The following is a 24,353-nucleotide window of genomic DNA, read 5'->3' on the forward strand; positions in this document are numbered from 1 at the left end:
CAATATACAATGGCTAATGGCTATATCCAGGCACTCAAAATTGCGTCGAGTGCAAGAACAGCACTTAGCCGTTGTATATTGGCCATATACCACATCACCTCGGACATTATTGCTTAAACAGAACTGCTGCACCTGTAGTGCGCTGCGATGCGTGCAGAACTCTGAGAGGGTGATGCTAATGATCACAGGTGTCGCTCTTTGAGGTGGCAGGGCAGAGTTTTCTCATGATGACAACTTTCTCCGTTTTTGATGACAACTGTTTTATCCAAATATGCAATGTCCCAAAGCGTAAACGGGAAAGTCGACGAAGGCATTTTTGTAGGCAAGCCTTGGCCACTTGCCGAAGTAGTCCACTGGAATAATTCCTTGCGCCCGATGCTGAACGCCAAACGCGAGGCTTTATCACGTCCACGTCAACTGCCGCTGAGGTCACATTGCCTGCTGTAAACTCGCTACCTCCTTGTCTTTTCTCTGGCGGTTCAAGGAAGCAACTTGAAAGACTTCACCACATTGACCAAAGTGAAATTGCGCACAGGTAACAGGGAGGCTGTATACATTACGACTGGAAACAGCGACTGTGGGTCACAGAAGGCGCATGCTGAACTATGGAGATGTATACTTCGCGGAAACTTGCCACCTTGCTGTCAATTGCATTTGTCTTGTTTTTTCCAGGTAAGACAATGGTCATTTTGAGTTGAAGTAACGCATTTTCTTCTCTTAAGTGTTGGTTGTGTTTTTCAATAGCTTATTGTGGAAATTTTGCAAGGTGTTTGTAACCAAACAAAAATGGTCGAGCTGACAACACCTACAACATAGCAACAATGTTCTTTGTGACACTGAATGACAGTAGCCTACAAAACCTAATAGCCAGTAATACTGAAATGAATCATTGTATTGTCGAGTAGTGGACGATTAATGTTCCCCTATTTAGCGTTTTGATTTAAATCTGAAACACCAGTTTGTTTTCCATGGGATTTGAAACGAGTGTGTTATGCATAATTCTGCTGGCCAGGGGCAGGGAAGAATAATCCCTTTATTAGATGGACAGACAATGCCCGAACAGTGGGTTTACACTGTTTAGCAAAGTGTTGTTTCATCACTGTCAAGCATTCTAACACCCCTGAAGAAGGCACAGTGATGCCGAAACGTTGGTGTTTTTTTACCCAATAAATTACTGGGAGTTTATACATAGTGTGCGACTCTCTTTATTTGTTTTTATAGTTTACAGTTTATTCTCCGTTAGTCAGCACCTCTACACTAGGTGATGTTCTCTGGGTGTGCGCCAGCTCCTGATTTTTTTATTAAGCATTCTATCAACAGTCTTGGTCATACTAGTGAGATTTCTCTTACAATTTAAATACCATTTTTAAAACAAACCAGGTAATGGTACTAATTCTGTGTTTATTGATCATGTAGAAAAAAACTGCCATTTGTCTATGGCTTTAGAATTGGACACAATTTTCTAATATTTGTACACTTTAACTAACCAACTATTTTAAAGCAGTAATGCTTTTGTCAAATATGTATCCTTCCTTCAGTTTATATCATTCGTTTCCAAAACAATCACGTGCTGATGCAGGCAATCTCACCCTTAGCTTATTTCACCTTAACAAGGTGAGGCATTGCCAATAGTATTTCAAATAGTAAGGATTATTCCAAGGACTCATTTTCTTGACACACTGTTAGTGCAATCTATCCTCACACTCTCCTATCTTGAGTATGAAGTGCAGAAAAAACTGCTAGGTAGCTGAACGATAACCCGTCAGACTTATTGATATTATAATACACATTTCTCAACATGGGTTTTCGGCCCTTACTCAGTCTACAGCAGGTGTGTCCGCTGAGGGCCAAGGCATGGGTGTGTCCCTGGAGGGCCAAGGCATGGGAGGAAATGGTTGTTAATAGCGTCCTGCTAACAGGAAGATTGCTCATTCTCCAAGCAAGCTACAGATGTAATGTGATTTAACCAAAGATTTCTGTTATCCATCACTGTGAGTTTCAGGTTAGGTACTGTTTGGTGTAGCACAGACAATTTTCCGACCAACCTTAAAGGGAAATGTCATATTCATCATCTCCAGCACCACCCCAACATCAACATATTTGAAAATTGCGTGTTTCTATGTTTTGTAGTAAAAAATATAGAGGAAGATAAGGGTTTCCAATGACTACATCGGTGTGCATCCTGATTTTAACCAATCATGAGTAGGCATTGCCTACTAATTGGTTGATGTCATTGGAAACACTTATCTTCCTTTATCATTTTTACTGCCATTTTCACATGATGTTGGGGTGGTGCTGGAAATGATGAATATGAAGTTGAACATTTTAGAAATGTCCCTTTTAACTAGGCAATACATCTTCATTCTCGATTTGGCCAAAACCTGTATCTTCTAAAATGTCTGTGTCTAGTTGCAGGTGGTGCGTTTTGAATTTAGAAAATGCTCCATTATTAAAATATATATTTTTTTTTGCTCCATGAAGTAATCCAACAATGTGTACGCCGCCATCTTGTCTATTTCAAATATTCTCTCGTTGACCTAGACAGGTGAGTGTCATCATGACATGCGGCACTTTGGGGTGGACCCACCTGTCTCGCGGAGCAAACATTGTTGGACACGTACATTTTAGGAGATGCATGTGTGGCCGACTCGGTTGGTCTAAAATTCTGTGCTACACCAAACGGTACCTAACATGTAACTCCCAGTAATGGATACCACAACTCTGGTTAGATCACATTATCTGATGTAACAATCTTTAGCCATCTCCTGGCATGCCTTCATCCCCATGGCTGTGTTTCATAATTAGTCATGTAAGTAATTTAATTGTGTTCTCTTGAAAACAGGATAACCTGTGGGGGTGTTTTATTGCCTTTTCAATCAAATAATTGAGTAATGGGTAACGTAAATTAGTTTTGTGTATGAAGTTGGGAAAACCTAGTGTCTTGGAACTGATGTTTGGAGTTAAAGTAGGCTACGTTAGACTAATGAGTATTGTAAATACACTCCTGCACAGTGTGTGTGGGCCAGCATTGTTGTTTTCATGGCAGCTTCTTGCGCAATTGGACATTTTTAGAATCTAGGTTTGTTTAATTTTAAACTTTACCCTGCTCTCTGTTCTTTCAACACAGCAGTACATGTTGCCATGTCAGGCGCTATAAAACATACAGTAATCATATTTCATAGGACCATCACATGGTGTTAGTTACATTGTCCCGAGATACCTAAATCAATTAGGATTGTCAAGTCAGACCCTAGTCATTTTGGTTTAGCTCATTTGAATTCCATTAGTCTCCGTTCAATTGGTTGAGTACATAATTGTGTTGTAATTATTTAAATGACCTTGTGGTGTTTCCAGTACTTTACAGAATCTCATTCCGAAAATAAATTAGTTTAATTTCTTTTCCCCACTACTTGATGTCCCTGGACTTGTTTTTCCTAATTACAGAAGTGGGTAGGGTGGGTCAAAGGAAAGCTGTACCAGTATTGTTACACTTGAAGGCTTTTTGCTCTTTCAGTCGGATCGCAAGAGGTGGCTCAGGGTTATCTGGATAATTTGGATCGGTAATTTATATGGAGAATATACTTATTGAATAATTAGACCTAATTTCAATGAACTTTTTACTTTCTCATTTTTATGTACAATAAAGGATTTCAATTCAAAATGTTATACTTGTTAGATGATGTGTTAGTGAGATGGAACAAACAACACGCTGGTTGATGACACCAATACAGTCCTAACATAAACTGACAGTGCACGAGCAAATGTTTATATTACCCAGCTCGACGATAATGACTACCCTCATTAATGTTTTGCCAGAATGATGTATCACTCCCCTGTTTCTAGAGACATTGATTTGACATATGTGCAATAAAGTTGCACATGTTCTGTGTGTGACATCGTAGACCATGTGTGGAAACGGAGAACAGGCTTTGGTGTGTGTGAACACCTGATAAGCCCAAACTACAGGTCCCTTATCGAACCTGTTGTTCACAGCCATGGTGTATGGAGCCCACTTTATCCGAGAGTCAAGCCAGTCTCCGTGCAATTAATCTTCCATTCCAGACACCCCATCCCTGGGAAAAGAACATCTTCATTTGTTTTCCAGGTGTACTCCACAAAGGATTGACTTATTTAACAAGATCATCCCACAGGCTTGACGAGAGGAGACGCCTCCCTGAAGAGTGTCATGGGCAATAATTCCCAGTTTACCTACTTCAGTGCCTTTTTTAATAGTGAGGAAGATGTCCACAGCGTGTGTTGGTTCGAGGGCAGCCAAGTGTCCATTCCGCATCAGAACACTGCATGCCTTTAAGCATGGTTCCCCAACTGGCGGTTTTATTTGGCCCTCCAAGCTTTCTGAGTACCCCAGCCCCCAAAAAATAAGACTTATTTTTAATTGTTTGGGACATAAGACTGTAAAAACACCAGGAAATCATCTCCATGTTATTTTAATTTAAGAAATCGGTTCCCGAGTATTCTCACACATAATAGAGACACATGATCGTATACAAATCAGAGCATATGAGCGGAGTGGAGCGGTGAGAATCTCAGCTCCTCGCTCACGGAGCTGTTCACCCCTCCGCTCCCCCCGCTCAAAGCCACATCAGGCCAGTCCGCTCATTATCGCTCAGCGCTCAACGCAGTTTGCATCGCGCTCCACTCAAATCGCCCCCCGCTCACTCCAAAAAAGGAACAAAATCTGCATGTATTTCACTTTTAGCTTAAACCACAGCCTTACTTTATCTCCCCGAATTTGTTGCATACAGACTCATCTCGGATTATCCATTCTGTCTTGAAACGGGGATCTAACACTGACGCTAAAATGAGATGTTAATCAGTATAGTATATTCCATAGCGAATTGACACGTTGTTTGCCAATGTTTCTGCAAAAGCAGCGATGCCCATTGGAAGTGCAGCGTGAGTGTAATCGGTGAGCAGGGATTTGATTTCTGTGACAGCAGGGAGGATCATCCCCAGGTTCCCCAGCTCCTTCTGCATTTTGTCTGTGAGGTCTGCTAGTGGTGTCAGCACACTGACAAGGTGCGTCAGCTGCCGTACTTGATTCAGGGTGATGTTAGCAACATTAGACTTGAGTTTGTTTTACCATAACGGGTCTTTTTGGAACAACCGGATGAACGACTGAATCATCCGCAGCTGGCTGCTCCATCGAATGGCGCAGGCATTTGTGGGGCGGACACCTAATTGGTCGGTTTCCTCTGTGCTCTTGCGTACACTTTTCACCAGGTGCCCGACTTTCACTAACAGCCTATTAATGTTGTCGTGCTTGTTAACGGCGTTTTTGATCGCCAGCTGAAGCATGTGAATGGGGCATCTCAGATGTAAATTTGACAAAGTAAAGTACTGATTTATCATAGTTTCTTGGGGGAGTGTAGCCCGGTTGAGCTGCGCTGGCGAAGTGTTGCATCCCTTCGCGTTCTCCTTTACTCAGCGGTTCATAGTCCATGAAAATCATTTCAAAAAATGCTACATCCAGCTCTCTTTTTCTCTCCCTTGTTATGGTTGGGCCTTTGCGTGCAGTGAATAAACTTTTGAATTCCTCAACCCTTTTCTCTTGTTGCTGCTGCTGCTCCTCTCGCTCTATAAAATACAAATTAATGGACGACACAAATTAAATTAAACAGATGGATTCTGGGTCAGGCTTGAGCATGCTTCAGACTCGTGGTGTGAGCGAGCGAAATTGGAGCGGGACATAGGGCGACGCTCCGTCCTTTTAAAAATGCCGCTCTGCGCTCTGTTCAAAATCCGTCCGCTCACGCTCCACGCTCGCTCCCTCTCCACTCCGCTCATATGCTCTGATACAAATGTAAGCAAGGTTTAAAATGATTACGTCTTAGTCAAATATTATATCTGCTTGGGCTTCTTGCGGTCAATTTCCAGTCTACAAATTATTTGTAATTATGGGGGGGGGGGGCACATTGTTCCCCTGTCAATCCCACATCCCAAGATACCCCCAAAGACCACTGAGGGGAGGACTCTGGAATGCTATCTGTCAAAGTTATAACAACTTTGCCTTCTCTCTAATTGCGTATTTCTTAAAATATGGACTGGAGGCTTGCTAAAGGCCAAGTGTTTAGAGCCTGGATTACAAACTCAATTTGAAGTCACTGGTCCCTTGTGTGGGACTCGAGCAGCTGGTATGCTTTTGATTTGTCACAGGGGATTGCGGATTTATCTGGACTATTGTTACAGATGTAATGACTAAGAACAACAACCCATGTCACTTGTTCTGACAAGGTGAAATGAGGGTTGTCCAATCTGGAGCCCAAGAGAACCGTGGACAGTTGTAATCCTGTGTATTGCCTCTGGCATATACAGTGAGCTCCAAAAGTATTGGGATCGTGACACATTTTTTGACACACAATGGTGAGTGAGAAAGTTAGACGCACAAATATCATACTCCCCTGTTATTGCAATGGTGAGAGGTTTGCATGTCTTGGGGATATTTGTGCGTCAAACTTTCTCTCTGTCAATTGGATTTTGAAATGTTATAGCCTACAATCAAAATAGATTTTTTTCTCCCAGAGTGCGGGTAGAGAGGAAGGGAGTGAGTGGCTCGCTCATCACAGCAGCAGGCCCCAGCAAAACAAGGGCAGTGCAGATACTTTTTAATTACGGGAATCATGAGGTTAATGCACATTATTGTTTGACCAAATCATGGTGTTAGCCTCTCCCCAAAAATTTGACCGTTTGAGTGAGGTGACTATGTAGAATGTGCAGCTCGCTCTGATGTGACCAATTACATTTTTTTACTCGCACAGCCAAGTCAAAGGATTGCAAAATGTGACTAAATGATCGCAGTCTGGAGCCCTGCTATAGTGATCTCTGATCCACAGAGGGGAGTGAACGTGGGCAGAGGGGGAGGGGGCAACCTTTTAGAATGAAACTCAGCCCAACCAGTTGCTTCTGCCACACAGGCCATCCCCCGGGCAGATGCCTCAGACAGACATCACTTTCCTGCTGCTCTGCTCTACGACTCCCAGCATGCACTGTCCCATGAGGAACTGCAGACTCCAAGCTGGCCAGGGGTCATGAGAAAAGCAGTGGGCGACTTTCCCAAGTCCCAAAACTGCTCCTGGCCTATGGACTCCCTTAAAGACACACACACTCTCCCCTCTCTCTTTCTCACTCACCCTCTCTACCTCTCGCTCTCCCTTTCCCCATTCCTCTCCATCTTCCTTTCTGGAAGAGGAAATGGCCTGAGCCAGCTCTACAGATGGGCAGTGGAGGGCTGTGCATACTATAGCTTTCATAGTATTGCCCCAATAAGTGAATGACTGCTGTGTGTTAAGAAACTCTCCTGAGAAAATTTTTATTGTATATTGTTTGCATATAGAGGACAGAGAGTTATTGAGTCTCATGCAATGTTTATTTCTCATTTTATGGCTAACAATTTATTTGTCCCTCAGTATGGCATTGTATGTCCCTCTGAAGGAGACAAGCAAATGGAGATATTTATAGATGGGCTATACTGGTTTTGAAACGGCTCTTCTGAATCATAACAACGAAATGTCTTGTAAAATTACATGTCAAACCCACAGAATAATTTCAAACAATCTGTGAGAGCAGTGTAGTAGGTCATTGACAATCTGGTTACTAATGACTATTTACACATCTCACTAGCTGGTGCCTGGCTCTGCCCACATCCATGCTTGTTCTGCGCACTATGATTAATTTGCTCCCATTGGAAACGACAGGCTGTTGTCTATATTGGGTTAGTTATAAAAATGTTTGGCAACGTCTTCGAAAGCCCCCGCTAGCTACACCAGAGCCTTACATGGAGGAGGGAATAGCATTCCAATAGTGCTGGTGAATCTCTCTCTCTCTCTAACAAAAATAGTTTCATTAGGCCCTAATCTATGGATTTCACGTGACTGGGAATACAGATAATGCATATGTTGGTCACAGATGCCTTAAAAAAAGAAGGTAGTGGCGTGGATCAGAAAACCAGTTAGTATCTGGTGTGACCACCATTTTCAGCATGACAAATCTTCACATAGAGCTGATCAGGCTGTTGATTGTGGCCTGTGGAATGTTGTCCCACTCCTCCTCAATGGCTGTGCGAAGTTGCGGGAACTGGAACACGCTGTCGTACACGTCGATCCAGAGCATCCCAAACATGCTCAATGGGTGACATGTCTGGTGAGTATGCAGGCCATGGAAGGACTGGGACATTTTCAGCTTCCAGGAATTGTGTACAGAGCTTTGCGACATGGGGCCATGCATTATCATGCTGAAACATGAAGTGATGGCGGTGGATGAATGGCACGACAATGGGCCTCAGGATCTCGTTGCTGTATCTCTGCATTCAAATTGCCATCGGTAAAATGCAATTGTGTTCGTTGTCCATAGCTTATGCCTGCCCATACCATACCACCACCATGGGGCACTCTGTTCACAACGTTAACATCAGCAAACCACTCGCTCACACGACGCCATACACGTGGTCTGCGGTTGTGAGGCCACTTGGACGTACTGCCAAATTCTCTAAAACGACGTTGGAGGCAGCTTATGGTAGAGAAATTAACGTACAGTTATCTGGCAACAGCTCTGGTGGACATTCCTGCAGTCAGCATGCCAATTGCACACTCCCTCAACTTGAGACATCTGTGACATTGTGTTGTGTGACACAACTGCACATTTTAGTGGCCTTGTATTGTCCCCAGGTACAAGGTGCACCTGTGTAATGAACATGCTGTTTAATCAGCTTCTTGATATGCCACACCTGTCAGGTGGATGGATTATCTTGGCAAAAGAGAAATGCTCACTAACAGGGATATAAACAAATTAGTGCACAACATTTGAGAGAGAGAAGCTTTTTGTGCGTATAGAAAATGTCTGGGATCTTTTATTTCAGCTCATGAAACATGGGACCAACACTTTACATGTTGCATTTTTTGGGGGGGGTTCCGTGTGTGTGATCTGTGAAATAGATCAGAGGGATTTCCAGAGAACCAATCTACTCCACTCTTAACAAATTGATAAATACGCTTTGCCGATACCACCCAGATTCGTTGTGTATTGCAGTATGAGCACTGCAGCAGCCACCACCATATCCACACTATTAAGTCAAGCCCTTCAGGGCAGAGTGGATGCTGTATTTTCCTAGTGAGGCGGAGCAAGTCATCAAGAGGCACTGTGGGTAAAGCCCCAAGGGTCACAGCGCTGTGCTCCACTCCCGTCATACACCCTCTACCTCCCACACATCTGTATACCACACACATACACATTCCTCAGCCCAACACCTCCATAGTCAGTAGCATCTCGCATGTCTTCCACACCTGTCACAGCAGGCCCGTGCCCCTCCAGCCTCTGCCTGCCCAGCAGAACTTTACCCCAGGGGGGACAGGTCCACCTGTCAGCCTCACCCCACTGCCTCCCTTCTTTCTCCCTCTCCCCAGACGGCTGGAGCTCAAGCGTCTCGTCAGCACATCTCAGGTCAGCCAGGAGGTTAGAACAAGTAGGCCTCAATACACTGAAAACAAGCTGGGAAAGGAGGTGAAAGCATGTATTGTGTGTGTCCGTACGTACGCACGCACTGTGCGTGTCTTGGTTTGTGTGTGTACGCGTTTTATATATAGATCCGTAGGCGAGCCTTCACTTTGTTGCCTTAACCTTTTATTTGCTCTTACCACCCCTCCAATCATCCTCTCAGCCTTCCCATGGTGCTGTGTAATTATAGGGTTTTTGGTCACACAACAGTCCTCCGGAGCCATATATTTTGATGATGGCTCGGAGGTGCAGCTTTCTCACTTCAAACTGTAATTGTTGTTTATGTAAGGCATCCCCCAGAGTGTCAGTGTGCTGTACACACATTTTATGTGCTCTTCATGCAGAAACGTATGAAAGATGATATCTCCATTTCACAATTTGTCAATCTCCCTCCCTGTCATTGTCATCTGAGAATTGTCATAATTAAATCATACTCTTTAGCTCTACGCAGAAGTGACTGCAGCCTTGAGATAAAACATGGAATGATAATCGAATTAGGAACCTTGAGTGTGTTGGTTGTTCCCCAAAAAATTCTCACAAAAATAGTATTGTGCAAATGTCATTTCCATGACCCTCGCCAAATGGAAGTGCTTGATAAGCTGATTTTGGACCCAGAAGTCACTTTGTCATCACTCGTAGTAGACAATACCCCACCAGCATTAAATGGCCATTAAAGGCATTGATTTTGAGGACTATATGCCACTGGGGTTGACTTTTCCATCACTGTCCCCAACTGTTTATTGTCAACGTTGCTATGGCCCCTTTCAGCTTTGAATGGCCATGTTGGCTTCAGTAGCTTATAAAAACTGTCGGCAAAATAAATGTCTAAACTAAATGCAAACTATGCTATACCTTGTAAGACTTTGCATTAGCATAAAGCAGTGATTCCCAAACCTCTCGTTGAACGTTTCCTCCTCCCCTATATCTTTATCTGCCTGGTTTGTCCCCTTCAGCTGGCGATTGAGAAATGTCCCCTCGTGTGGCAGTTTCTTGCTTTTTCTGTTTGCATTTACAGTAGCCTACAAAGGCACAGCACCGTACCACACGGAGAGCGCCTCCATAATCTCTCTGGATGTCTTTGAAGAGGTAGAAGTTTTAAACTGAATGCTAAACAGGATCTATCAGGATTAAGTCTGGAGGCAGTCTAGATTAGCGTGACTTCAATGTTTTTCTGGCGGATGGAAGGAATATATGTAAATGCCACTTTTAACCAACCTCTGTACAAATAATACATTTCCTTGAGGGGAAACTATCCACCTTGAGCTTGGGGATTCAAAAATATGCATAAGATCAGTAGGTAAACGGGTGTACTCTGCTACTATAGGTTTAGACAGCCAGAAACGGTGCTTAACTTGTACATTACAAATGCTTTGTACTGAGCCGAACAGTTTATGCAAAGACAAAGTATGATGGTCGACCATTTGTTAGTCTCAACATGGTCATTGACGTTTTGAAACTTCATTAGTGACTGTTCATTACAGCCATTGATTTCTCAGGACGTTACGATCCATGGGAGTCATGTCCATTAACCTACCATTAAGCACAGTTAGCTAGGTTAGTGGGCCACTCAGTTTTGATCTTGTTTGGCTTTTCCACACCAACTCTTTGCCCTGAAATTTATCCATGACACAGTATTTGACCTGGTCTCAGCCTCTACCTAGGACAGACCTGTCGTGACCTGTGATGCTGCATAATTGCACTCACTTTGAGATGAGAGAGGCTTGACTGTGATGCTTGACAGCAAGTAGTAATACTCACATCACCAGAAGATGGTTTGGTTTTGACTGTTATACTGAACTGGGCAGGAGGACGCACGCATCCACGGACACACACAAACTCTGAACAGTCTCACAGATCCATGTGAGGAAAAAGCCCTGTAGAACTGCAATGCAGTAATCATCCAATTGACATTCAGAGACTAACTCATAATCAGTCCCCATAACGCTCTTTGCATACACTTCTGCTGTTTGCTCTTCCAGTGCAAACCACTCACAACCAGTGACTCAGTTTCATTTTGCCCATGTCCTCTCGGATGACACGACTGGCTGTGTCATACTTTTCCTTTTAATCTCCTCCCTAATCACTCTGTCTCCCCACCTCCTCAGCGGTTGAATTTGTCACCGAAAATAATAACCTCCCATCGCAGTTAATAACAACACACATTTTTTGATTCCTCACGAGGATTCCTAACTCGCAACGGCGTTACCCCCACCCCGTGACATTACCTGTCATCAAAGAAGACTAAGGAAGACATCATATCGCCTCATTTCTTGAGAAGAGGAGAAATGATCAGGCCCCTAACAGTGCTAGGAGGCTCATCGCCTCATCAGTCTTTACTGCCAGTCAACAAAAAAAAAACGACAACCAACAATATTTTTTTCCTTGGCAAGCTATCGATAATTCAGTCTAATTACCCCAGCCTGGTGGTTATGAGCCACTTGACCGAGCGACGCTACTCTTTTTAGATGAACTGTTTCACCTGCCAATCACAGAGAACACGGCTACTATGTCTTTCTTTGGGAATACTGATTAAAAACAACAGGGATCAAAGGCACATAATGTTGCTACTTTCATGTGTCGATAGACTGTTAGACGAACTGGTAGTCCATTGTTCTTGTTGAGTCTTATCATTATCGGACATTGGCTTGTTTTCCCTGAAGACTTCAAAGTTGGGTGTACGGTTATACACGGAGTGTACAAAACATTAGGAACACCTTCTTAATATTGAGTTGCACCTACTTTTGCCCTCAGAACAGCCTCAATTCGTCGGGGCATGGACTCTACAATGTATCAAAAGTGTTAAACAGGGATACTGGCCCATGTTGACTCCAATGCTTACCACAGTTGTCAAGTTGGCTGGATGTCCTTTGGGTGGTGGACCATTCTTGATACACATGGAAAACTTTTGAGGGTGAAAAACCGAGCCGCGTTGCAGTTCTTGACACACTCAAACCGGTGTGCCTGGCACCTACTACCCTACCCCGTTCAAAGGCACTTAAATATTTTGTCTTGCCTATTCACCCTCTGAATGGCACAATGTCTCAATTGTCTCAAGGCTTCTTTAACCTGTCTCCTCCCCTTCATCTACACTGATTTTTGAAGTGGATTTAACAAGTGACATCAATAAGGGATCATAGCTTTCACCTGGTCATGGAAAGAGCAGGTGTTCTTAATGTTTTGTACACTCAGTGTATAGTTAGTTGCTGGAGCACATGTTATGGGATCTGATTTTGTTCTTGTGGCAGTCTACTAGTTTGTAATGTTTAGTTAGCCCAGACCCTTGAGATGTATGTTGACTTGAACATGGCTTCTGAAGGACCCGCTGAGTGTCCATTCTACTGAGTCAACACACACACAGACAATCCCTCCTGAGCCCTCTCTGTTGAGATCGGAGAGACTAATAATAGTGTAGTATTGTCCCAAAGTGAACGGTAAAAGTCTTCAGAGTTTAGGAGAGACGAGAACCTGCACAGACCATGTCCAAGGTCCTGTAATACAGTAGCTAGTTCACACTGGAGCTGAGAAACCTCCGAGCTGGTGAGAGGGTGGACTAGCAGAGAGGTGTGTGCATGCGCAGAAGATACACTGAGATATTGAGCTGGAGGTTTGCCTGTTTAATCGAGCCTGTGAGGATTAGGCTGGGATTATGCAGGAATTGTGGCGTATCAGCAAATTAGCTCGCTGGGCTTTAATCTGAGAACGGGTCAAAACTGGGCCACTCTAGTGTTTTTTTTTTTTTTTGGGGGGGGGGGCTGCTGTGTGTAATGATATAATATTAGGGGGATGGGTAGTGTCTACTGTGTAATCTTATGATGGTGGATGAGACAGCCCGGTCCAGTTTATACGTTATTATTTTGTGGCTTAACATTGTTCTGACTTTATATCGCTAGCCAAGTCTTTGTTATTGTCATCCTCAGACAAAGGGATAAAATACTTAAACGCATCTAGTATTTTACAACTGTTGCATTTCAGTGAACCTAATATGAACTCTCCAATAAAAATGACATTGAAATGACCTCCCAACGCAATGAGGATACAGTGTGCTTTAGCAGCCCTAGCCTCACATGTTCTAAAATACAGATACAAGAAGGCTCTCTAGTCCACCATTACCTAGAGACCGGTGAAAGATGGGGGGAAAAAAGGAACACCATGGATATCACTGCTGAAAATGGAACAGAATTAGACTAGTAAGCCTTACCACCGGAGCCATACCTCATGAATACCATTTTGAGAAATGAACGGACGCATAAATTATCTATTTTCCCTAATTTTTTAAGTGAATGAGAGACTGTCTTGTCAGTACTGGCTGAGATAGTTCCAGTAGTGTGAGCAGCAGCCAGCGCAGCCCTTATGAACCCTGCTCGGAGCAGATAAGTCATAGACCCATGAAGGGTGGAGGTGGCCACGTCAGTCCACCGAACACCTAGCACACTTCTCTGTTTCTGGTGGCAAAATGTAAGGGACATCTCATGCCATTCACATGACTGTGCACCTCTGCAGCCAAAACAAAAAAAGATTTAAAACATCTGACACATGACTTATTAATGCCTCAAAGATGTGCAGACGGGAAGGCAAGTTGCTTACCCAACTCATTTACAACGTACTGAATCTAGCATAGCTAGCACCTCCATTTTTTTTGTCCCTGTGTGTCCATTGCAATCACCGTTCAACCGGAGGAATAGGCATGTGCATTTTCTGCCTGCTCTGCGGGACACAGGTTGAGCTAACAGGCTGCAGACATCGTCTTACATTTGCCCATGCCATGCTTCACTCTGTACCAGAAGCATCTGGGTAGATGCCAGTGTATTACCACACTTAACTTGCACACCAAAGGACTTTTTTTTTAAATGTAACCGAAACACTCAAAGTATATTATACTCTATTTACTGTATATATTGGCTTTTTGAGGTAATGTGATGGCAGGCAATTTGCATTGGTTTCCCAATGGACTCCCTATAGGTTTGTGGTGAACATATTTCTTCACATAGCCTACTGTCATGGAAAGAGGTTGAATGGATATGATAGGTTATTCTTCTTTGTCTCTTTAGGAATAATATCTGGAATAAGACAGGCAAACAATCCAGTTCAAATGTGGACTATTCAGAGGACAAATTCACGTTTTGAATTCCTGAACTGATACAATTTCCCCATTCGCCTTGCACCATCGCTAACTTTTGACCGCTGCTCTCGTACATATTATATAATGTGGCCATCACTTTAAAGGTGTGTAAAGGGGCTGGTGGGGTGTATCTAGGCTGTGTAAACTTAATTCACAACCCTCTTCGCTCGACTAATCCCTCTCCATCAGTGAATTGTTTGTTCAGTGTGTAGGCGTGTGGGGCAAGGCCCCAAATCCCCACGGGACTTAGGAGGGCTGATCCATGCTACTCCCACTTCCCACATCTGAGGGGAAGGAAGATATGGCTATCATGATCGCCCATCAAGTAATTGTAGCCTCGACACCTATGGATGTTCCTGCCTGCTCTCTCGCTCAGAGAGGATAGACATGGTGTATAACAAGACGAACAATCAAGACACTTTGAGCGAGAGAAAAAATTAGCGCTTTATAGAAGTCACCACGACACGGTGACATCCAAAATGGATGGTGAATGCATGTAGTATAGTAACTGTTATATATTATGTATTTTATTTTTTATGACACGTTGCGTTGCGGTCATCTGCTCAGTGGACAGCTTTATAAGTTATTGTTTTAACCCTCTCCTTTATAGACCTCTATCGCGCTCCCTCACTCGCTCTGTCTGTGGCCATGTCATGGTAGAGGAGAGGAGGTTGTGGTCCATTATGTCCTTGTCTTTATGGAAGTAGATCTTCAGGCCGGGCCTTATAGTTCTGTGTTGTTTTTCGCTACACAGGAACGTCAGACCACTCAAGAGAACGAGAGGGCCTTTTCAGGAGCCCCATGCATTATTACACAGGCATAGTGACCGCGCCACACGGGCAGAACTCGGCACCAACACCAGGATGAGGGAGAGAGGTGTGTGTGTGTGTGCCCACACATTTTACAGGCTTTTAATGGGGGTCCTAGATATGTATTGACTTTCCCCTCTCCTGCGGTCATCTCATTCGCTTTTGGTGTGTGTTGTGTGTGTCAAGAGAAACTACTTTGAAGGCCCATAGCATTTCCATCTCAACCCAATAGCCTAGACTCCCTTGTGCGGAGGGAAGAGGACTTACAGTGCCTTCAGAAAGTATTCAGACCCCTTGACCTTTTCCACATTTTGTTACATTACAGCCTTATTCTAAAATGGATTAAACATTTTTTGTGTGTGCAATCTACACACAATACTCCATAATGACACAGCAAAAACAGGTATTTAGAAATGTTCGCACGTTTATTAAAAATAAAAAACAAATACCTTATTTGCATAAGTATTCAGACCCTTTCCTATGAGACTTGAAATTGAACTCAGGTGAATCCTGTTTCTGTTGATCATCCTTGAGATGTTTCTACAACTTGATTGGAGTCCACCTGTGGTAAATTAAATTGATTGGACATGATTTGGAAAGGCACACACCTGTCTATATAAGGTCCCACAGTTGATAGTGCATGTCAGAGCAAAAACCAAGCCATGAGGTTGAAGGAATTGTCTGTAGAGCTCCGAGACAGGATTGTGTCGAGGCACAGATCTGGGGAAGGGTACCAAAACATTGAAGATCCCCAAGAACACCGTGGCCCCCATCATTCTTAAATGGAAGACGTTTGGAACCACCAAGACTCTTCCTAGAGCTGGCCGCCCGGCCAAACTGAGCAATCTGGGGAGAAGGGCCTTGGTCAGGGAGGTGACCAAGAACCCGATGGTCACTCTGACAGCGCTCCAGAGTTCCTCTGTGGAGATGGGAGAACCTTCCAGAAGGACAACCATCTCTGCAGCACTCCACCAATCAGGCCTTTATGGTAGAGTGGCCAGATGGAAGCCACTCCTCAGTAAAAGGCACATGACAGCCCGCTTTCAGTTTGCCTAAAGACTCTCAGACCATGAGAAACAAGATTCTCTGGTCTGATGTAACCAAGATTGAACTCTTTGGCCTGAATGCCAAGCGTCACATCTGAAGGAAACCTGGCACCATCCCTACGGTGAAGCATGGGGGTGGTAGCATCATGCTGTGAGGATGTTTTTCAGCGGCAGGGACTGGGAAATTAGTCAGGATAGAGGGAAAGATGAACGGAGCAAAGTACAGAGAGATCCTTGATGAAAACCTGCTCCAGAGCGCTCAGGACCTCAGACTGGGGTGAAGGTTCACCTTCCAACAGGACAACGACCCTAAGCACACAGCCAAGACAACGTAAGTCTGAATGTCCTTGAGTGGCCCAGCCAGAGCCCGGACTTAAACCCGATCGAATATCTCAGGAGAGACCAGCAAATAGCTGTGCAGCAACGCTCCCCATCCAGCCTGACAGAGCTTGAGAGGATCTGCAGAGAATAATGGGAGAAACTTCCCAAATACAGGTGTGCCAAGCTTGTAGCGTCATAACCAAGAAGACTCTGTGCTGTAATCGCTGCCGAAGGTGCTTCAACAAAGTACTGAGTAAAGGGTCTGAATACTTATGTAAATGTAATCTTTCAGTTTAGTATTTTTAATAAATTTGATAACATTTCTAAAAACCAGTTTTGCTTTGTCATTAAGGTGTATTGTGTGTAGTTTGATGAGTAAAACATTAAATGTAATCCATTTTAGGGGTCTGAATACTTTCTGAAGGCAATGTACATGTAGCGATGTGATTCCAGTCATACAGAACTGAGTATAGAATTCAGATACACTCTAGTTGATCTGAATAACCGGTGATTGGGGAAAGGTAGATTTTTGTTGTTGTTTTTTTTCGAACTTTCCAATCACCGATAACAAACAAGGTTGTTCTGACCTCAGATTCCCATCATCTCAGAGCAGTCCCGCCTGGTAGCAGTTGTGATCGCAACACTACGATAACCTCTGCAAATGGCTCCCAAAAACCCAACCTAGCGCCTTGATCACACCGATTAGCATCATTGTGCAAAATGGTACGCAGCAGCATCTGGAGATGTGTGCAACAAAAGTTCAACATTCACCTTCTGCTACCATTTCTGTCAAGCCGTCTACGCATACAGTTTGACGCGTATGTTCGATAAATCCAACGTATGCACCACACAGAACGCACTGCAACGCAATGCTGCAAGGCAAACGCAGCGTTCCATTGGAAATGAATGTACTTCTGGTGTACCAAAATGCAATAACTCTGTCAGTGTGATCGAAACGTAAGTTGTTGATCTAAAATGGGTGTCAAATTCATTCCATGAAGGGCCTAGTGTCTGTTTTTCCTTTTAATTAAGCCCTAGACAACCAGGTGAGGGGAGTTCCTTACTAATTAGTGACCTTAATTCATCAATCAAGTACAAGGGAGGACCGAAAACATGCAGATACTCTGCTCTCCGTAGAATGAGTTTGACACGTGATCTAGAAGGCTGGCACATTGCATACGATGTCCATACCTGTAAGCTTAGAAAGCATAAGTGGGGAAGAGTCCCTCCGGAGTGCCTTGTCGAGCAACTCGCTGCTCTTGCCATAAATAAATTATGTGGTTGGCCACGTAGCCTCTCAGCTAGCTAGCATCTCTTAGAGCCTCTCATGCCTTTGACACAACCACAGTCCCCCCTGTGTGCATTCAGCAGAGAAAAGACTGGTGGTTACTGGTGCCCAAAGATTACGTTTTCCCCTTTGTTTCTAAAAACTGCACTTAGTTTGGTCAGGGTGTTGTATTCTTATTAATGCAGGTACATTTGTCTGCAGTTTGGGGATATTACTTACCCATCCAAAAGTTTACACCTAGATATGACATTTTAGTCCTTTGTGCCCTTCAGACAGACACTTCAGACTCTTTTGGTATTTATGTTCAGCTGTTAAAATGGTAGCTTAAAGGCTTTAAATGTTCACCTTGGAACATAATTGTTATGATGACTAAAATTCCCAGCTTTTGCAATCCACACAGGGACCAGATTTGCACTTATTTGTTCATTGCAGGTCAGACTGACCGAGGTAAGATGAAGAGAACCGGTGAGGCTGAGCAATACCTAGGGATTTGCTGAGCTATCTAACAGAGTCGAACAGTGCTATCAGTTACCTACTGCCCGCCCCACGCCCTTCTCTCTCAACACTGTTGTGTACAATCACTGTTGTGTACAATCACTGTTGTGTACAATCACTGACTGGTGTTAAGTGTTTGTTAAGCACCTATCGGGTATAGGCTACTGTATTACAGCTGCTCTATTACGATGGAAGATCTAACTTGGCCCAAAAAGTGTTATGCCATCTGTTAACACTGCAGAAAATTCATTTAACTCCAGGTATTTGTAGGCCTAGATATCACATGATCATGGCATGTGTGTGCAATGTGCATTGCCTTATAATCAGGAGAGTTCAGAAGGCTAAGTGAGTTTTAATCAGGGTTAATGTGCAATTCACCAGAGGATTCATTGACCACTTGTTCACCCCACCCCATGAATAGTTAAATTCTATTAGACCTGTCATAAACCAAATACCAGATCCTATTTGGTACTACATGTATGTACAGTACCAGTCAAAAGTTTGGACACACCTACTCATTCATGGGTTTTACTTTATTTTTACTATTTTTTACATTGTAGAATAATCGTGAAGACATCAACTATGAAATAACACATATGGAATCATGTAGGAACCAAAAATAGCCACCCTTTGCCTTGATGACAGCTTTGCACACTCTTGGCATTCTCTCAACCAGCTTCACCTGGAATGCTTTTCCAACAGTCTTGAAGGAGTTCCCACATGCTGAGCACTGGTTGGCTGCTTTTCCTCCACTCTGCCGTCCGACTCATCCCAAACCATCTCAATTGGGTTGAGGTCGGGGGATTGGGGAGGCCAGGTCATCTGATGCAACACTCCATCACTCTCCAGACCAAAGGACACATTTCCACCGGTCTAATGTCCATTGGTCGTATTTCTTTGCCCAAGCAGGTCTCTTCTTATTATTGGTGTCCTTTAGTAGTGGTTTCTTTGCAGCAATTCGACCATGAAGGCCTGATTTCACGCAGTCCCCTCTGAACAGTTGATGTTGAGATGTGTCTGTTACTTGAACTCTGAGGCAATTTCTGAGGCTGGTAACTCTAATGAACTTATCCTCTGCAGCGGAGGTAACTCTGGGTCTTCCATTCCTGTGGCGGTCCTCATGAGAGCCAGTTTCATCATAGCGCTTGATGGTTTTTGCGACTGCACTTGAAGAAACTTTCAAAGTTCTTGAAATGTTCCGTTATTGACTGACCTTCATGTCTTAAAGTAATGATGGACTGTCATTTCTCTTTGCTTATTTGAGCTGTTCTTGCCATAATATGGACTTGGTCTTCTGTATACCCCCCCTTACCTTGTCACAACACAACTGATTGGTTCAAACGCAATAATAAATAAATAAATTCCACAAATTAACTTTTAAGACGACACACCTGTTAATTTAAATACATTCCAGGTGACTACCTCATGAAGCTGGTTGAGAGAATGACAATAGTGTGCCAAGCTGTCATCAAGGCAAAGGGTGGCTATTTTGAAGAATCTCAAATATAAAATATATTTTGATATGTTTAACACTTTTTTTCGGTTACTACATGATTCCATGTGTGTTATTTCATAGTTTTGATGTCTTCACTATTATTCTACAATGGAAAAATTGTAAAAATAAAGAAAAACCCTTGAATGAGTAGGTGTGTCCAAACTTTGGGCTGGTAGTGTATATTGACATAAGTCTTTTCACATCATTTGTTATTCTGAAGAATCCAAGCCAACGGACAACAAATCGCACCGCCTTTTTGGTTGCATTTGTTTCAAATTTTGAAGGGGAGAAAAAAACGAGAGTGGTAAATAGAATAGTGAAATGTTCCGGAGCAGAGCCGATCCCCTGGGCTGTCTATAAGCAGGAAAACTCTGCGTCCTGGCCTTTTCCTCTTCCCTGACACTCCACTTCCCCTCCCGGCAGCCTGGCAGTCCCAGATAAACTCCCGGGAACATTCTTCCATTCCGCCGCCACGCACAATTCCAGCCGCACTCCGATCCCACCCCCGATAACGCAGAACGCCTTTCCTCCCAAATAAATACATCTCTGGATTCTCAACTTAACGCAATCTCAATAAAGGGGACTGCTGGTCTGGACCAGAGTGTAAGCACTATTGAAGTCCCATTGTAGCTGGAGAAACACATCCTGGGGTTTCTGTGATGAAATTTTGAAAAGCTGGGATCTGAGGGGTAATTGTGTGGATTGGGGTGAAGAGCAACAAAAAAAAGTATTCTTTGCCCAGATGGAGGCTACCAATTCAGAAGTCATCAGTCTGTCTGTGTCCCAGTTTTATCATATGTTGCACTGGAATGAAATATTCCCTCACAACTCTGAACTACATTTCCTACAGCATATCAGTCTTTCCTAGTAGATAATACCACTAAACATTGTTGGTAGGTTAGTCATTCCCGTGAAGAGATGACATTCCGCCAATTGTTTATGAAAAGATGACAAACCACTAAACTTAAGGATGGAAAAACCATACTCTGAGCATGACTTTGTCAGAGGATGGCACAGCAAAACCAAACAGCAGTCTATTCATTTGATCAGTTATACACTGAACAAAAATATAAAAGCAATGTGCAACAATTTCAAAGATTTGATTGAGTGGTAGAGAAATTGACATTCAATTCTCTGGCACCAGCTCTGGTGGACATTCCTGCAGTCAGCATGCCAATTGCATGCTCCCTCAACTTGAGACATCTGTGACATTGTGTTGTGTGACACAGCTGCACATTTTAGTGGCCTTTTATTGTCCGCAGCACAAGGTGCACCTGTGTAATGATCATGCTGTTTAATCAATTTCTTGATATGCCACACCTGTCAGGTGGCTGGATTGTCATCGCAAAAGAGAAATGGTCATTAACAGGGATGTATACAAATTTGTGCACAACATTTGAGAGAAATAAGCTTTTTGTGCTTATGGAACATCTCTGGGATCTTTTATTTCAGCTCATGAAACATGGGACCAACACTTTACATGTTGCGTTTTATGTTTAGTATAGAACCATGAACGTCCAATCACACAAGCTTTGAAAAGGAAACATGAACCCTGATGCTGCAACCCAGCACCATGCCCTATCCTTCCTGCAACTGGATACCCTTCTGTGGAGAGTGGTAGAAAATAAAAGCCTGTGGAGAGAATGGGTAGGGGGGGGGGGGGATGTGTGAGGCAGGGGATAACTCAAGTCCTACTTTCAATGTCTATTGTCTTGTGGGAAAAGAGCTGGTTGACGCCAGAGAGACTGCCAATGCTCGTCATTCAGCACGGTGACGGATTCTGTCCCAAATAGCACCTTATTCCCTATTAGTGCAATACTGTTGACCAGGACCCATAGGGCTCTGGTCAAATGTAGTGCACTATATAGTGAATAGGGTGCCATTTGGGGCGAAACCACAGGCTCTTAGGAGCTGGGCCTGGACTCAATGGCCTCATCTAGAAACGTGAGGGGGGGCCTTACCTGGATAGGAGTAGAGCACAACACGGTTCCCTTTCTATCTGGCTCCCCTTCAGACTACCGAGCCTTTAGGAATCTCTTTTCAATTAAGCAGCTCAGAGATTCAGTATGTGAACCCAGAGAGGGAAGGATCTGGAACATCTCTGCCTCCCAGCCTTACTTTATAAGAAGATATCATGTTTGACATAACTTTGATGTAGTTGTGGGTTTCATGTAGGCCTACCTGGTTATACTGAAATAGTGCACAGTAAACATTCTCCGTTTGGCTACTCCTCGTAATTCCTTTTATCAGTTCAAAAACACCTCAGACCTTCAACCAAGACATCACTTGCTGTATATTCCGTGCCAAGCTCTAACAGTCTTAAATGGCAGGTGTTAATATTGCTGGCTGTTTGTGAGTTCTTTCTCTGGGCGTGTTGACTGTCAGTCATTTGGTGTATTTATAGCCGTGTGTGTTTATGTGTCTGCATGCATGTGTATTTTTTTGTCAGGCTGTGTGTGTGGCGCGTGTGTGCGTTTTTCATGGGAGTCATCACTAAGTCATATTTTCCCTCTGGCCCGTGGTTCCGCCTTTCTTTGGGGGCCTTACCTTCAGAGTGGGCTTTGAAAGCTGATGCGATTAGAGCGTGGCGAGCAGGTTTAGCATGGGCCCAGCACTCCCCATCTCACCCAATCTCCAAGAGTGCGACAGGACTGGGTGCAGGGAGGGAGGGGGTGGAGCTGTGTCACCAACCCGTGTGCCCACACACCCCTTATCTCACTTGGTGCATCTAATCATCTTTCATCAAAGCAATATAGTCCTCTGTGCCCCCCCCCCCCCCCAATCTCTCTGGGTGTCATACACTGTCACTGTGGAAATAGTGCCTTCAGAAAGCATTCACACCCCTTGACTTTTTCCACATTTTGTTGTTACAGCCTGAATTTAAATTGAGATTTTTTGTCACTAGCTTACACACAATACCCCATAATGTCAAAGTGGAATTATGTTTTTCTATTTTTTTTACACGTTATACTGAACAAAAATATAAACACATGTAAATGGGTTGGTTTCATGAGCTGAAATAAAAGATCGCAGAAATTCTCCATAAGCACAAAGAGCTAATTTTTCTCAAATTATGTGCACAAATTTGTTTACATCCCTGTTATTGAGCATTTTCTCCTTTTATCAAGATAATTCATCCACCTGACAGGTGTGGCATATCAAAACGTTGATTAAACAGCATGATTATTACACAGCTGGGGACAATAGGCCACTCTAAAATGTGCAGTTGTGTCACACAACACAATGCCACAGATGTTTTGAGGGAGTGTGCAATTGGCATGCTGACTGCAGGAATTATTTGATGCCCACCAGAGCTGTTGCCAAAGAATTGTGTTTGCGCCTACTTAGGTGAGCCCAAGTCCCGGTTGGCTGAGAGCCAACTTTAGCCAACGCCTCGTTTCACTCCTCCTTTGCCCCATCCCTCCTCTCCAGTCGTCTGCCAAAATCTCCTCCTGTCCCTACATCCTCTGAAACGTAGACGGATTATAGTGAGCCCAACAGCATGATTACCTTTTTACCTGGGCCCCTGGTGCAGCCTTTCCTCCCTTATGACTTCTCCACTGTCTGTCGCTCACAGTCTTACATATTCATATTATTACACACGCTTGACAATCAAGTGCATCATCCACTGATGTATTGAATAGCCTGTTTAGACAGACAAGTCTGGTTTTGATATAATGGAGATTGTTCTTTAGCTCATATCACACATTCTTTGTGGAGGATTTTGTCATTGTTGATATTGTTACATGACATCTGCATTTCCATCTTGCGGTATTTGCTCCATGGTATCACATTGAGCAAGTGCTTCCCTTCTTTCCCCCTGATGCTTAGCTATGATGTCACTTCCTGCTGTACCACCCTCAGTGAAAGGGTTCATTGGATAGTGCCGTCTCACAGCAGCTCAAGGCCGGGATCGTATTGAGTCAACTCAATCTCCTGCTGGTGCAGACAGCTACTCAAACTGTGTAATAATCAACCCTGCTGGATCCAGCTTATTTCACAAGCATCAGGCTGTCATTGTATAGTTAGTCAAACAGATGTGTTTGTGTGGTTCAAGGGTCCTATAGTCAGAGCTTTGAATGGTGGAAGATACCACTGGAAAAGTGTTCATGCACCGCACTCTTATAGTGTAGTGTACAATAGAATAGTGAACAATTGTAGCACCTCATCTTGCTCACCAGCGTCTGGTGGCTGACGTGAGAACCGACCGACTAGGCATATGAACATGGCAATGACCAGTCATATCTCCCATAGCCATACCGAGGTCTCC

General features: G+C 43.7%; 1 protein-coding gene across 2 annotated transcripts in view; it reads left to right on the forward strand.

Annotated features, from left to right (window-relative positions):
* The first annotated feature begins 403 nt into the window (after positions 1-403).
* The window catches only part of LOC311142397 (endothelial cell-selective adhesion molecule-like), a 59,217-nt gene continuing 35,267 nt past the window's right edge, over positions 404-24,353 (forward strand). The window contains exon 1 of one of the 2 annotated variants that reach the window (XM_084178044.1): positions 404-672. In XM_084178044.1, coding sequence (XP_084034170.1) covers positions 606-672 — 67 coding nt within the window. In that variant the 5' untranslated portion in view covers positions 404-605. The remainder of the gene's footprint in view (positions 673-24,353) is intronic. The other variant, XM_084178045.1, reaches the window with a different exon arrangement.

The sequence above is a fragment of the Coregonus lavaretus genome, assembly GCF_964263955.1.
Source record: "Coregonus lavaretus genome assembly, chromosome: 15".
In the NCBI taxonomy this organism is placed as follows: domain Eukaryota; kingdom Metazoa; phylum Chordata; class Actinopteri; order Salmoniformes; family Salmonidae; genus Coregonus; species Coregonus lavaretus.